This window comes from Idiotropiscis lumnitzeri, chromosome 20 (genome assembly GCF_059441095.1).
Source record: "Idiotropiscis lumnitzeri isolate Australia: NSW breed Sydney's pygmy pipehorse chromosome 20, RoL_Ilum_1.0, whole genome shotgun sequence".
NCBI classification, from domain to species: Eukaryota; Metazoa; Chordata; class Actinopteri; order Syngnathiformes; family Syngnathidae; genus Idiotropiscis; species Idiotropiscis lumnitzeri.
The window spans coordinates 4,552,615-4,565,101 of NC_142410.1; the positions used below are offsets into that span (position 1 = coordinate 4,552,615).

A 12,487-nucleotide genomic window follows, 5' to 3' on the forward strand; every position below is an offset into this window, starting at 1 on the left:
GAATGTTGTTGTGACCAATTTGTCGTTTTTTTGTTTTCGTAGCACAAACAAAGCAGCTGACAAACGTTGTAAAGTTTTATGGCCTCTGACAAAATGCTACCACGTGCATTTTCATTTAATAAAAAAAAGGTCACAGTAAAAAAAAAACAACATTGAGTAGGAAATCGCGCTTTAAATATAAAACGACATTCGAATTAAAAATGACGACAAAGTCTAATTTAATTATTTTTTTGTTTATTAAATAAAGGCCATTTAAAGTCCAATTCCTGCAATAGCGACTCAAACATGAATTTATTGTCCAAGTTAGTCATTCATGCCCCGAGGTGGTCTGTTTGCGTTTAAATTGGCACAGAAAAATAACAAAAATAGAAACACAATCTCCTTGAAGTGAATTTTGACTTTGCTGCAAATTGTGAGCAGTCTTGGGTCTCCGATGCGACACCACCCCTCCCGCACCCTTCAGGGTCCTTCGCCGTGCTGGGGGGGCCATCGGGCGAGGCGAGGTCTCCGGAGCAAAGGGGGGCGCGTGGAGGTGATCAGTAGGCCTTGCAGGTCCGGGTGGTCACGTTGCGCGCGGGGGCTTCGTCCTTTGGAGACCCCCGTCACGAGGGGCCGAGGGTCAGGCTTTCGAACGTTTGGCAACCGTGGGCCTGGTACGAGCACAGAGATCCTTCGTTACTATAATGGAATGTTTTTCTTTTTATATTTGATCACGTCAATATTTTTATTTACATGCGCATTTCACAGTAAAAACACAACGTGCATTTTGGGGGGGGGCGGGGCAGTTATTTTCGTTGAAACAACTTTAAAATATAAATTATTAATATTCATGCACCAATGTTAGTTGAGTTGTTTGCATCAAAAGAATTTGCTGACTTGTTTGGGGGACAATACAACTACAAGGGGCGAATAATTCTGTAAAATTTTAATTTATTGTGAAATGCTGGGAATCCAATTTTCCTAATATTAAAAATACAAATATCGAATTTAATTACATGCCCAACCTAAAATGTTTTCAATTTTGAGGTCACCCAACTTTTTATTTTTACTATTTCAAAATGAGATCAGTCTGTTTTCAGGAGTGCTGCTATTTTTAATCAGAGCATTTTTTTTTTTTACACAATTATCTTCGTGTCAGTATTTTTTACCAACTCTTAATATACAGAGTAGGCAATTTCCTGTGACGTCATTGCAGTGTGAATTAACTGCAGTGTCAATTAAAAATAAAAAAATCTAGGTCCTCACCTGGCCCAGGCTCCCTCACAGCATTCATGGTCCATCCTTTGTCTTCAACTTTGTGGCGGCCTTCTGTCTCGAGTGAGGTGTGAAAATTCTTGATAGTCTTCGAAGGCCTCAGTGAGCTCTTGAGGGGACAATGAAACACACTTTGGAATCAGATGCAGAACAATTCCTCAAATTGAACCTTACCCCTTGGATAAAAGTATAAAATATGATGTCGCTCCTTGCGAGTGTTTTCATTTTGTATTTGAGTTCATGACATGTTTGTCTTGCTCAATAAACAGCTGAAAGTGCAATGAAGACTGTGGCTCTCCTTGCCCACATGAGGGCATTACAGTTCCTTAGTTTCAGATTATTTTTTTTTACCATTTGGCTCGCAAGGCAAAGCAAAACATAGTAATAATAATAAAATAAAAAATAAAATAATAAAAAGTGCAGCGTAATTAGAGCACATTAAGAAAACAAAAAAAGACCATGTTTTTAAGGAATGATCTCATTTAACATTTATAACGCCTTTTGTTATTACAGAACTCAAATAGATGTGTGTTGTTTTGGTTGAGCCAACACAAATTACAAGAAAAAACTATGATAACATTTCACATTTTCTCTCATATTGCAATGCATTGTATGAACAACAGCAATTAAATAATATAAAAATACACTAAATCCAATGTGCCCCAAATCTTTGAGCTTTGTATTTCTTGAAAAGTGATACCTCGACCCGATGGTATGAAGCTATGTGAAAAACGATTGATTTTTGGTACAGCCCAAGGGAAATATGAAATCCAAAGACAAAAATGTTTTTTTTGTATCAGTTGATAGATCAGTCATATAACAACATATTATCCAAGCCAAGAAACATCTGTAAAATTATTATTTTCTTTAAAAGGAAGCATCAATTTCAAGTTCCACTTCAGTGGAGAGCATAAATCTTGCACATGCATGCACACATTTTTCTAAATACAAAAGTTCCCCCTCCTCCCGGATCAGAAAACCCTCTGCTCAAATAAAGGAAAACATTGGCGAGCTTCGAAGGTTACGCCTAAACCACAGGTGGCGCTATAACCCAGATTTATGAGGGCGTGAAGAATCTATGGCTCGTGGGCCTGCCATGACATTCTGAAAACACACAAAGCCTCAGAGGAGCTGTTTTTCATTTTTTTTAAATGACATACAAATGTCAAACTGTTCACTATATATATATATATATATATATATATATATATATATATATATATATATAATGAAATGCATATTCTATCTATCTTATTGAAATTATTAATTACACAAAATGTCCTAGAAGCGACATAAAACAGAAAATACATTTATTAAGGCCCATTCTAAACTGTCATAAAAGCTGATAAAAAATTTTTTATTACAACCTATTAAATGCCTCAGTGACTGTGTGTGTCTGTGTGTGAAGATGCACAAAAAAGTATGTATCACAATAGATGGTTCATATTCAGGGACTTAAAACAATGTGTGAATGTGTGTGAGCATGTACAGCATAGTCTGTCTTTTTTTATTCCATGCATTTAAATAATAATAACGAATTCTCTTTTTTTTTTTGTTGTTCTTTTCTTTGTCAGTCACATACCTGCCTGGATGTCACAATGCAGGGCGACGCTTTGGGCTTTTCGGGAAGCGGCGTCACGGCATCCAGCTGCGGCGAGAAGTCAAGGTTAATCAAAGTTTCCGTTTTGGCGAGGCGTTCACAGTCAAGCAAGTCACCGTTAAAAGTTGCATCACGGCCGGCGGCCCTTGCTGGCGAGGGGCGTCGCTGTCGCGGCCCTCCAGCTGCAGCAGCTGGCGGATGTGCTGTACCAGGCCTAGGTCCAGCAGCAGCTTCTTCCTCTGGATCAGTGCCTTGACCCGCTCCTCTTCCTCCGCTTCATCATTTTCCTCATCCACCTCACAGGCTTTGACTGCAGCAGGGGGCTTGAGGAAGGAAAAACACATTTGTGTTTATGGACTGAGCTGCACATGTATTATCAATAACCACAGCAGAACGAGGTCGCTCCTCGTGACATGAAAAAAAATTCAATTGAGGCCACAAAACAGAACGTGCAAAAAATGCTGATTTGTTCCAACAAAATACTCATTTGCGACCACAAAGCACAAAATCATGGCCACAATATTACCAAGGTATAACATGCATACAAAATTGAAATTTTATAGGTATAACATGCGCAACAAATGCAAAATTGCGGCCAGAAAAAAGGTACATGTATATGAAATACTAAATTATGGCCAATAATTTCTAATTTAAGGCTACAAAATCGGCCGAACTTGCATGTGAAATGCACAATTTGTGGCCAAGGAATTCATACAATGTACGCATGAAATACAAAATTGTGGCCACAATATGCAAATTTTTGGCCACAAAATACTACTTGGTGAATTTAATATCATTCCCAAAGAACAACTTGGTCATCTGGGTAAAGAAATAGAGCACACCTTCACGAAAAATAATACCTTACAATTTATAAAGAAGGTGCACTCCAGCAATGATAATATTACTCCAAATTAGTGTTTCATGGCCTCACATTATCATTTTTTTGCACGGTCTATCTGGAGTGAGGCCACAATTATGGCACCCCCCCATGTCATGTCTGGGGCTCCGTACATTTGCATGCGGCAGCACTAAAAGTGTGCAAGCATCATCTGGCTCATTTCAATGCTGCCCGTGGGGTCAAAGAGGAGGCCACCAATTCATCCTGGGACAAAAGAGCATGCGGACGCCCTCTCGCGGTGGCTTTAGAGTCTCACCGGGTTGGTGGCAGGAGGCCTACACGGTGCCGGTCGAGGTTTGGGACGTTTGGGGCGCTCCCCTGCCGTTTCGCCCTGAGAGTCCCGATGTCGTGCGATGGTCACAGTGCTCTGCCTGTCACGCAGCTCCTGTAGTAGTTGCCTAAGCATTGACAGCAAAGTGTTCAGTGTATGTAAACATTTATTTGAATTAGTCAATTATATTGTACTAATAAAATAAGCCCTGGTCATTTTTAATATTTCATTGATTTAATCATACTTAACCAAGTATGTGGTAACATTTTTATTTTATTTTCCATGAAATAATGATTTATAATTAGTCTTTGTTGTGTTTATATTCTATTTGTAATTTATTAATTTACTCTTATTATTATACTTAATTAACCAACTGTGTATTTTAATTAAAAAATGTTTGAGCTATATGATCAATAACTAATTAACCAAATATAAAATAGATATATTTTAGAATGTTGAAAGTGTACTGTATGTTATTTTCTAATATTGTATAATAATAATAATAATAATAATAATAATAATAATAATAATGCAATAAAAAATATTTAGTGGAAATTAATACAAAATACATTGAAAAAATTGGGTTTTACGGAAAATCTGGCTGATAGCAATTTCTCAGGTCAGAGGTACCTGGCACACTCCTGCCGGGCTCTGGACGCTTCCGTGGTCTGCACCAGCGAGCTTGCCTGCGTGAAGAACTTGTCGTACTTGTCTCCTCCCTCCCTTGGGAAGATCCTCCTGAAGCCTCCCAGATGTTTGCTCTCGTACGTTTCCGTCTGCCGGGCCGAGGCCGCCTGGCACTGGTGCAGCTCTTCAGATCTTGAAGATCAGAAAAAGAGGAGGGGACTCGAGTCAGTAGTTTTGTTCGGCATAGGTGATCTCGGAGTATAACACAAAACACGGTCTAACCTTGCCGCTCTGGACCGGTTCTCCTGAAGACGTTCCTTGGAGCGCCTGCGCTCCTCCTTGGTGATCTTGCTCCTATTGCAGGCGTTGAGGTTGATTAGCAGCAGCGTGTCCAACAGCAGAGCGTCCTTCACCTCGCGGTCCAACGGCGAGTCGGTGGTGAAACTCGGCGAGTGGTTCACCTGTCAACATCACGCAAATTAGCTGATACTATTTAGTGTTCGTTTGTTGTCGTCCAGCCTAGACGGCTGTTTTTCATTTATTAATTTTTATAAAATTTTCATTTCGTTACTTTGTCAGATTCAAAACTTCAGGGTCCACTGTGGGTTTTTCTTTCATAAACAATTTTGTCCATGTGCGTAATTCCGGTCAAATATTCCCAACATGGGAATTTAACCTGCCGGTCGCCATTTTTGGTTGTAGTTTTCAGGTGTAGAAGTGTTGGCGGTACCTCGAGCAGCCAGGGTCGCATGCGCTGATCCAGGAGGACGTCGAAGCCGAGGATCTCGAAGCAGGCGCTGGCGGCGGCGTGGTGGGGGAAGCACGTGTGGTAGTTGTGCTTGAGGATGGGCTGGATGGCGATCAACGTCTTGATGATCATGTCCTCGATGTCGCCCCACAGCTTCGCCGCGTCGGCGCGCACCGCCTCCAGCTGCCGGATGAGCGTCGACAACTTCCTGGAGGAACCAGAACACGACTGGTGAGAACTTTCCTTGCTTGTTTTAACGTCACGTCACGTTACAACGCACCGTTTGCTGCCATTGTGGTCGTCCCGGATGAAGTTTTCCTTGTGCTTGTTGATGGCATAGTTGGTCAGGTGCATGCACACTTCGTCCTAATGAGAAATTGAAGGTTACCAAAATACATTTAGGTTAACACATCTGACTCATGGCTATAAAATTATTCGCTTGAATTTGAGCTAGAGCCTTCCTGCTCTCCCGTATTAGAATGAACTGTTGGGAATAAATGAATCCAATTTCATGGACCACACAACTGCATTTCTGTGATAAAAATCAATCAAAAGGCTGAGATCACTTGAGTCACTGCAATGGTGGAATTAGTCATTTAGTTCAGAACTTCTGTCTGTCCTCACCATGTTGCCAAGTGCAGGTTCCATGTACTTGGTGGTGCAGAAGCGGGCCAGACCCTCCTTGAACAGGAAGATCCTGAGCGGGTCACATGACGTCACCAGCACGTAGATACGCAAGTCAAACTTGTAGTCGTCCATGATTAAAGGCTGAAATCAAGACATTTACAATTTGAGGGTGTGCACATGTGGAAGCGTATGTGAGCGTTGTAGAGGTAAGGGACTTGAGTCAGATGCCTGGACTCAAGTCGGATTTAAGTCACCAATTCTAGGACTCGGGACCTGCTTGGCTAAAACTTCTGAAAAACTCTACTTGATTTGTGATCATGAGCTGTGCAGGCGCGAGCTTCCGTTTAATTCTGTGCTGGAGTGGGCTACAATTTGTCTTTTTAATTTTAAGGGGCGTTTTGCGCCGTTGTGGGTGTGAACACAGCTGACTTGATTCGCCAGCTCCTCTCATTCACTATAAAATCAGCGCACAACAATTTATTTGATGGGGTTAGATAGTTTAGAGAGTTAAATAGTTGTGATATCGCACTTATTTTTCGTAGAATTTAGAATTAACCAAAAATACATTCTATCCTTTACAGGTGAAATGATATGATACGTCTGCACAATGTGCTCTTCTCTTACACTAATGGTGAAACGATCAATAGTTAGATCTACATTCAAAAGTTATTTCGTTTTAGGTTCATGTGAGTAGTGTATGCAACTTACTGTCACCTCTGATGTGTTGAGCACCCACCCTGGTGATATAGAGCTGACAGATCATGTGTTCTCCAGGTTGAATGTCTCGACTGGACCTTGTGATGAAGATGCCCCGCCCCTGAGAGCCTGAGTCTGGCTTGCAGATAAAGGTGGCATGCCTTCGAACACGCTTGTACGCCTGGAAGTCGCAGTAGCTACAAAAGACAATGGAGGCGGGGGGAGGTAAATACTTGAGGTGGTTTTATGGGGTAGAAAAGAAGTAAACACACTCTGCGGGAAGACACCACGTCCTGGGAAAGATGTTGTAGTCTTTCGGGAAGAGCTTCAACATGCGGTTCAAGTTCCTGGCCAGAGTGTCTTTGCGGCAGATCTCGATCATCCCGGGGAAATGATTGATCTTCTGGAATGCAGCAAACACACGCAATGTTTATTTTTTTTTTCTGGACTACAAAGATGGAGAACGACAATGCAACTACTCTAGACATAATTCCGTCAGAAATGGCGATGACTGAACGAATGAAATTAATTTGGTGAAGTTGCGATGGGTTTGCAACCAAGCCAAGGGTGTATTCCGCCTCTCATCCAAAGTCAGCTGGGATGGGCTCCGGCTCCTTTGTGAGGACGAGCGGTGTTGAAAATGGATATAATTTTGAACGATGATGTCATGGATCTGAAATGAGAACTATTGTACTGCTGAATAAGTCATTGCAAACTTTTGACCCGAGGTATGTGCCTTTCATATATCAACCTAAATTCCTTTTTAAATTATGTCATCTAAAAAATAGTGACAAATGGAGGCTAATTTTATGTTGCTGTATTTAGCCGTCTATGGACTTTGATCCTTTATAACTTTTCAGGCGAGACTACCTGGTACTGCTTCATGGCCTTCACCCTCTCCAGAGACACAGAACAGTCGGACCACATCAGGGTCCAGTCGTCGCCGTCCGCCGCCACTTTGAGGCCGTAGCGACGAGCGGCCCGCCGCACTGATATTCAAAATACAAACCTGTGTTTTGTTATGTATAAAAGATGTGTTCACTTGTCTATTTTTTTTAATCCTTACCGCTTTCATACTTGCAGTTGGTCAAGTTAACCCACACAAATCTGCAAGAGAGGAAAAGACACACATGGCAACAACGACATGCACAATGCATCCAGAATGTATTCACAGTCAACTTTTCTTAAATGTAAATCTTGTCTTGAAACATTTCTCGGAAATATAAGCCTTTTGAATGAAAATAACATTTTTCGAAAAATATTACTTAATTTAGAAATATGTAACTTTTTTTTCAAATATGATTTTTGAAAAGATATATATTCAACATTTTTTTCCCACCCCAAATGGACTTTTTTTTAAATGGCTCTGCATCGAGGTAACTTCAGTTTTCAAATGTCGTATAGTTCGTGTCGTTTCGGTTGTGCTTCATTTTTCATAGCCTTTATTTTTGTAATTAATCAAACTACATATTTAAAATTTCAAACAACTTTTTTTTCACTATGATGCTTTGGGTGTAGAATTTCGAAGCCGTAACATAAACTGTGAAACTGTATCGCGCTTTAGACAGTTTCCGAATTCACGGCCCATCAGGTAAGCCGCTTAAGTACCTCCTCTTGGACCTCCTCCGCCTCTTTAGAACATTTTCCGGTATGCAACCTGACGTCTTTTGGGTTTGGGTGATGTTTGCTGCTTGTTCTTCATTCTGCTGTTCGTCTCCATGTGGTAGAGTCATCCTGAACACACAAATGTGACAAATGAGACTACGTCCATATGAAAGCCTACTTTGTTTTGAATGCGACACTGTCAAAGGGGTACAATATTCATTTAGGCATAATGCGCATTCATTTAAAAAAAATCCATCACTGAACTGCTCATTTAGCGAAGTAAGGTAACAAACATAATGGAAGTAACTCTCAGAATTATGCAGTGCACATTCTACAATCGTAATAATAAACATTGTCGAATGGATTGATCTGTGACAGTGTTTATATTGTGTTTTATAGTTGTGAACATTAAAACTGTAAAAAAGTTCATCATCAATATAATGGAGGGTAGATTTAATTCAGAGGGTAGTGTGATGTAATGAACTGCATTTTGTACACAAATACAATCCCAGTGTAATGTTAACGATACGTGTACAGACGTGTGTTCTTACTGTGAATCATTTATGGAGGCTAGGCGGGGCTTTCGGGGGCATCACGGGTACAAAATGGGCCACGTCAGGGGGATGGGTGTCAGTGTTGGGATCCAATAATGTGGATAATCCTCGGCGTTACTCTGGGCCCACTCAGCCTATGTGATGACATTTGCTGGCTTTAGTTACACGGTGGGATTTATGTTACCGTTTCACCTTCAATGCTCACATGTAGATAAATGCATGCGATAAATTCGAATTTTACAGAAACTAAAATAAGATTTTTTATTTTTTTATGACATTTTTTTAAATGTACAGTCTGCTGTTTATTAAACTAAACAAACAAAAAAAGACTTCAATTTAAATTCAATTATAATGGATGCATGGATAGATGAAGTCAATGTAAAATTTATAAACACAGCAATAAGACAATCAAGACTGATTTTGTAAATTACTGCTTGATCGTCAACACTCAGTTGATTCATTTATTTCAGCATCCAAGTGACCTTGTGTGTGTTTCTCAGTCACTCGCCTTTGGCAGCACGGCCGAGCCGGCGCCAGAGGGGACGCCAAATTGCGTCAAGACAAAGCCCTGAGCCGCGGTCTCCAGGAGAAATGGAAGCAGGCGTCATGTTGTCATGGCAAGCTCGAGCCAGATGAGCATTGCAGGGATCTGTTGAGTAATTACAATTGAGGAAGGTGGCAGGAATAAAATCAAATCACTGCACATTTGATGCATGACGGGGCTATAAAGTTATTCAACGTTTATTACCATGCAGGATAAGATGCAAGCCAGCAACTCTTAGTAACTAAAGTGAGCAGCTTCAGATAGGATACGGTATGCAAATGTTGCCTTGGCAACAGACATCTTGGAAGCAACACAATCAACATTGATTTAGTTAACAGGGTTACATTTCAGCTACTATTTTGCAAGTGCTAAATTATTATTATACAATTAGAAGTAACAACTGTATTTGATTTTCTATTATTTCTATAATCTTTTCTATTACTAAAATGAATTGACTCTTTAACATGACCCTGATCTTACCTATAAAGCAGGGGTGGGAAAACCTTTTGATTGGCGGGCCACAATGGGTTCTAGAATTTGACAGAGGGGCCGGACCAGGATGGATGAATGGAGTGTTTTGGTAACCTCACCTCATCTGAAAAAAAAATAAATGTAATCTTAAATGAAAGTGAACAAAAGCATTACAACAATATTTAGGTCTTTGAAAAACCACAGTATTGAAAAAATAAAACATTAACAAGGTTTATTAATTTAATTTTTTTCAAGTTTGGTGGACCGGATTAAAAGGTTTAACGGACCGCATGTGGCCCCTTGGCCGTAGTTTGCCCACACCTGCTTTTAACTGTGGTTTGTGAACCATTTAAGCATAACAAGTAAATTTATTAATTCACACTGCACTCCTGCAGCTAGGGAGCCAGGCTGTTTTTTGGTTTTTTTTTTACATTTTTTGCTAGCTTTTCTTACACAGCAGCACTTTTCAAAACAGTAATCCACAGATGGGTTACACCTTCATCACACATTGGCTAGATAAAGTGAAAGCACTGGTTCTCAAAGTGTGGCACTCGCACCACTATTGGTACTGGGGCACACTTAGTGGTACTTTTTAACGACCACTTAGACCTACTGTGGTACTGCATTTTAATGATGGTCATTATGGTGGTACTGGGAGTGCTCAGCATTTTTTTAGAAGCATGATCAGCTTCATTTTCATACTACTGAAGAGAAGGCTGATTAGCTGATCATTTGAACCAGCTGTTTGCAAGTCAACGAGTTTACTTCACAATGGCAGTATAGTTCTTCCTTACTCATGTTTGAGGTATTACATTGGAAAAAAGGAAAGGAAATCTGAGTTAGCTGAAGTAATATTTTTTTTTAGCCTCAACAGATCGGTTGAGCCTCCTTAGCCCCGGAAGAGAAAAAATGACGGCGTCGTATGGTTTTAATTTGTTTTTAACTTTGTTAGTTTTATTGTTTGTTTTTTTAATTCTGTGCAATTATCTCGGGGTTCGTGCTCCATTTTACCAGTTGTTTTAAAAAAAAAATGTAATCGTTTTGAGGGAAATGCGTTTTCGTCTGAGAAACTCAAGCAAATGCGATACTCAGTTGACATCAGTGGTTGTCAGATCCATCAAGACAGAGCAGGTACGATGCCCCAGCACAAACAACAGCAAAGTATGAGAGACAAAAATGGGAACCCCTCACCTAAGATTTTGAACCGAAGAAGCAGTCTTGAGTACCAAGAAGAGTTTTCTCCGTTTACGTTTACTGCATCACGTGGTTTCATTTCAAGCGAACGTCCTTACTAGTCTCAGTTTGATGCTATGAAAACAGTAAAGCTTGGTAGTTAAATCGTTGAAATGCCTTTTTTAAACTGTGTTTCAGACACATGCTATAATCAACATTGAAGCAATTTGAAAACCATCGAACTGAACATCCGTGGCAACTTTCACTTAACAGATAGTCATTCCAAATTGTTTGCTAAAAAAAAGTCCTCGAGGTTAACTGATACATACGCATATATCCTGTTTATTGCGGCTGTAAACTTTGCAAGGGTAAAAGAGGCCAAACCTCCACCAGTTTACACCTCGCTGTCATGCTGCCATGGAAACCAAATGCTACCACATCCCCATGGAGACCGCTCGCTTTGACTTTGGAGACCGCTCTGCTGCTAACCAGTTAGCACGCTAGTTTCAAAAGAGCTATAAGCGTCACGAACCTGCTCTGGTGGAGAGTGTTTCCCGACAAGCCGCCGCTGCGTTGTCTTATTTCGGCTTCGGCGTCGTTGTTCTTGATACTTGCAGCAAAACAAGTCACTCGAGTTTCACGCTCACATTGCCGCTACTGTTGTTAGCCAATCAGTAACACGGAGACGCTGGCCTTCTCGACTCTGATTGGATGATGTCTTGCTCCTCACTGATTGGTCGTCACTGCTGGCCTTTATGGAAATTGGACTGAGATGCTTTTGATTTTTCATACTAAGATATTTTAGAATATTTCAAAATTATTAAACGTTCAAAAAAATTACCGAGTATATGATGACAAATATGTAATTCAATCATCATTTTGAAAATGTATCATGAATTGTTCTCAAAAGCACATTTTATGCAATTTTATTGGTTAGATATGTTGGTTTTAAAAACAGATTTACATTTTTTACAATATTGAAAACACACTATTTTACAATTATAAATTAATTAAAAAATGACAGTAATGCTGTACTTTTGTCTTTAATTAAGTCAATGAACTGTCATAAATGTATTTTTTAGACTCCTAAAAATTAAGAGGAATGATTTGCTTTTAAATTAGATGTAACTAAAATAAATGAAAAATATCAAATTAAATGTATACACTGAAATATTTTATATTACATAAATGTAAAAATCAAACAAATTACATTAAAATGTAAAAAAATAAACGTATTGTACACTTATGTATTTTAATAAATGAGGTGGTAACTAAAGAAACGAAATTAGAATTACATTTAACTCAAATTAAAAAATAAAGGTAATACTGCTTAATTAAACGTACTCTTCTATATATATTTTTAGAATAACACGGCAGTCCAAATAAATCAGAGTATATGTCCTAGTTAAGAGTAAAAAT

At 39.6% G+C, this 12,487-nt stretch overlaps 1 protein-coding gene across 1 annotated transcript; it reads right to left on the minus strand.

Moving 5' to 3' along the window:
• Positions 1-459: 459 nt before the first annotated feature.
• ttll6 (tubulin tyrosine ligase-like family, member 6) lies at positions 460-9,009 on the minus strand. Its single transcript, XM_088284769.1, has 16 exons — positions 8,878-9,009; positions 8,330-8,455; positions 7,788-7,828; positions 7,592-7,710; positions 6,994-7,124; positions 6,762-6,918; positions 6,023-6,166; positions 5,679-5,764; positions 5,381-5,606; positions 4,933-5,111; positions 4,654-4,842; positions 4,009-4,150; positions 2,971-3,177; positions 2,837-2,902; positions 1,246-1,363; positions 460-650 (listed from the first exon to the last, which is right to left on the minus strand). The coding sequence occupies exons 2-16, from the start codon at positions 8,452-8,454 to the stop codon at positions 460-462; spliced, it is 2,121 nt and encodes a 706-aa protein (XP_088140895.1). The 5' UTR covers position 8,455; positions 8,878-9,009.
• Positions 9,010-12,487: the final 3,478 nt, after the last annotated feature.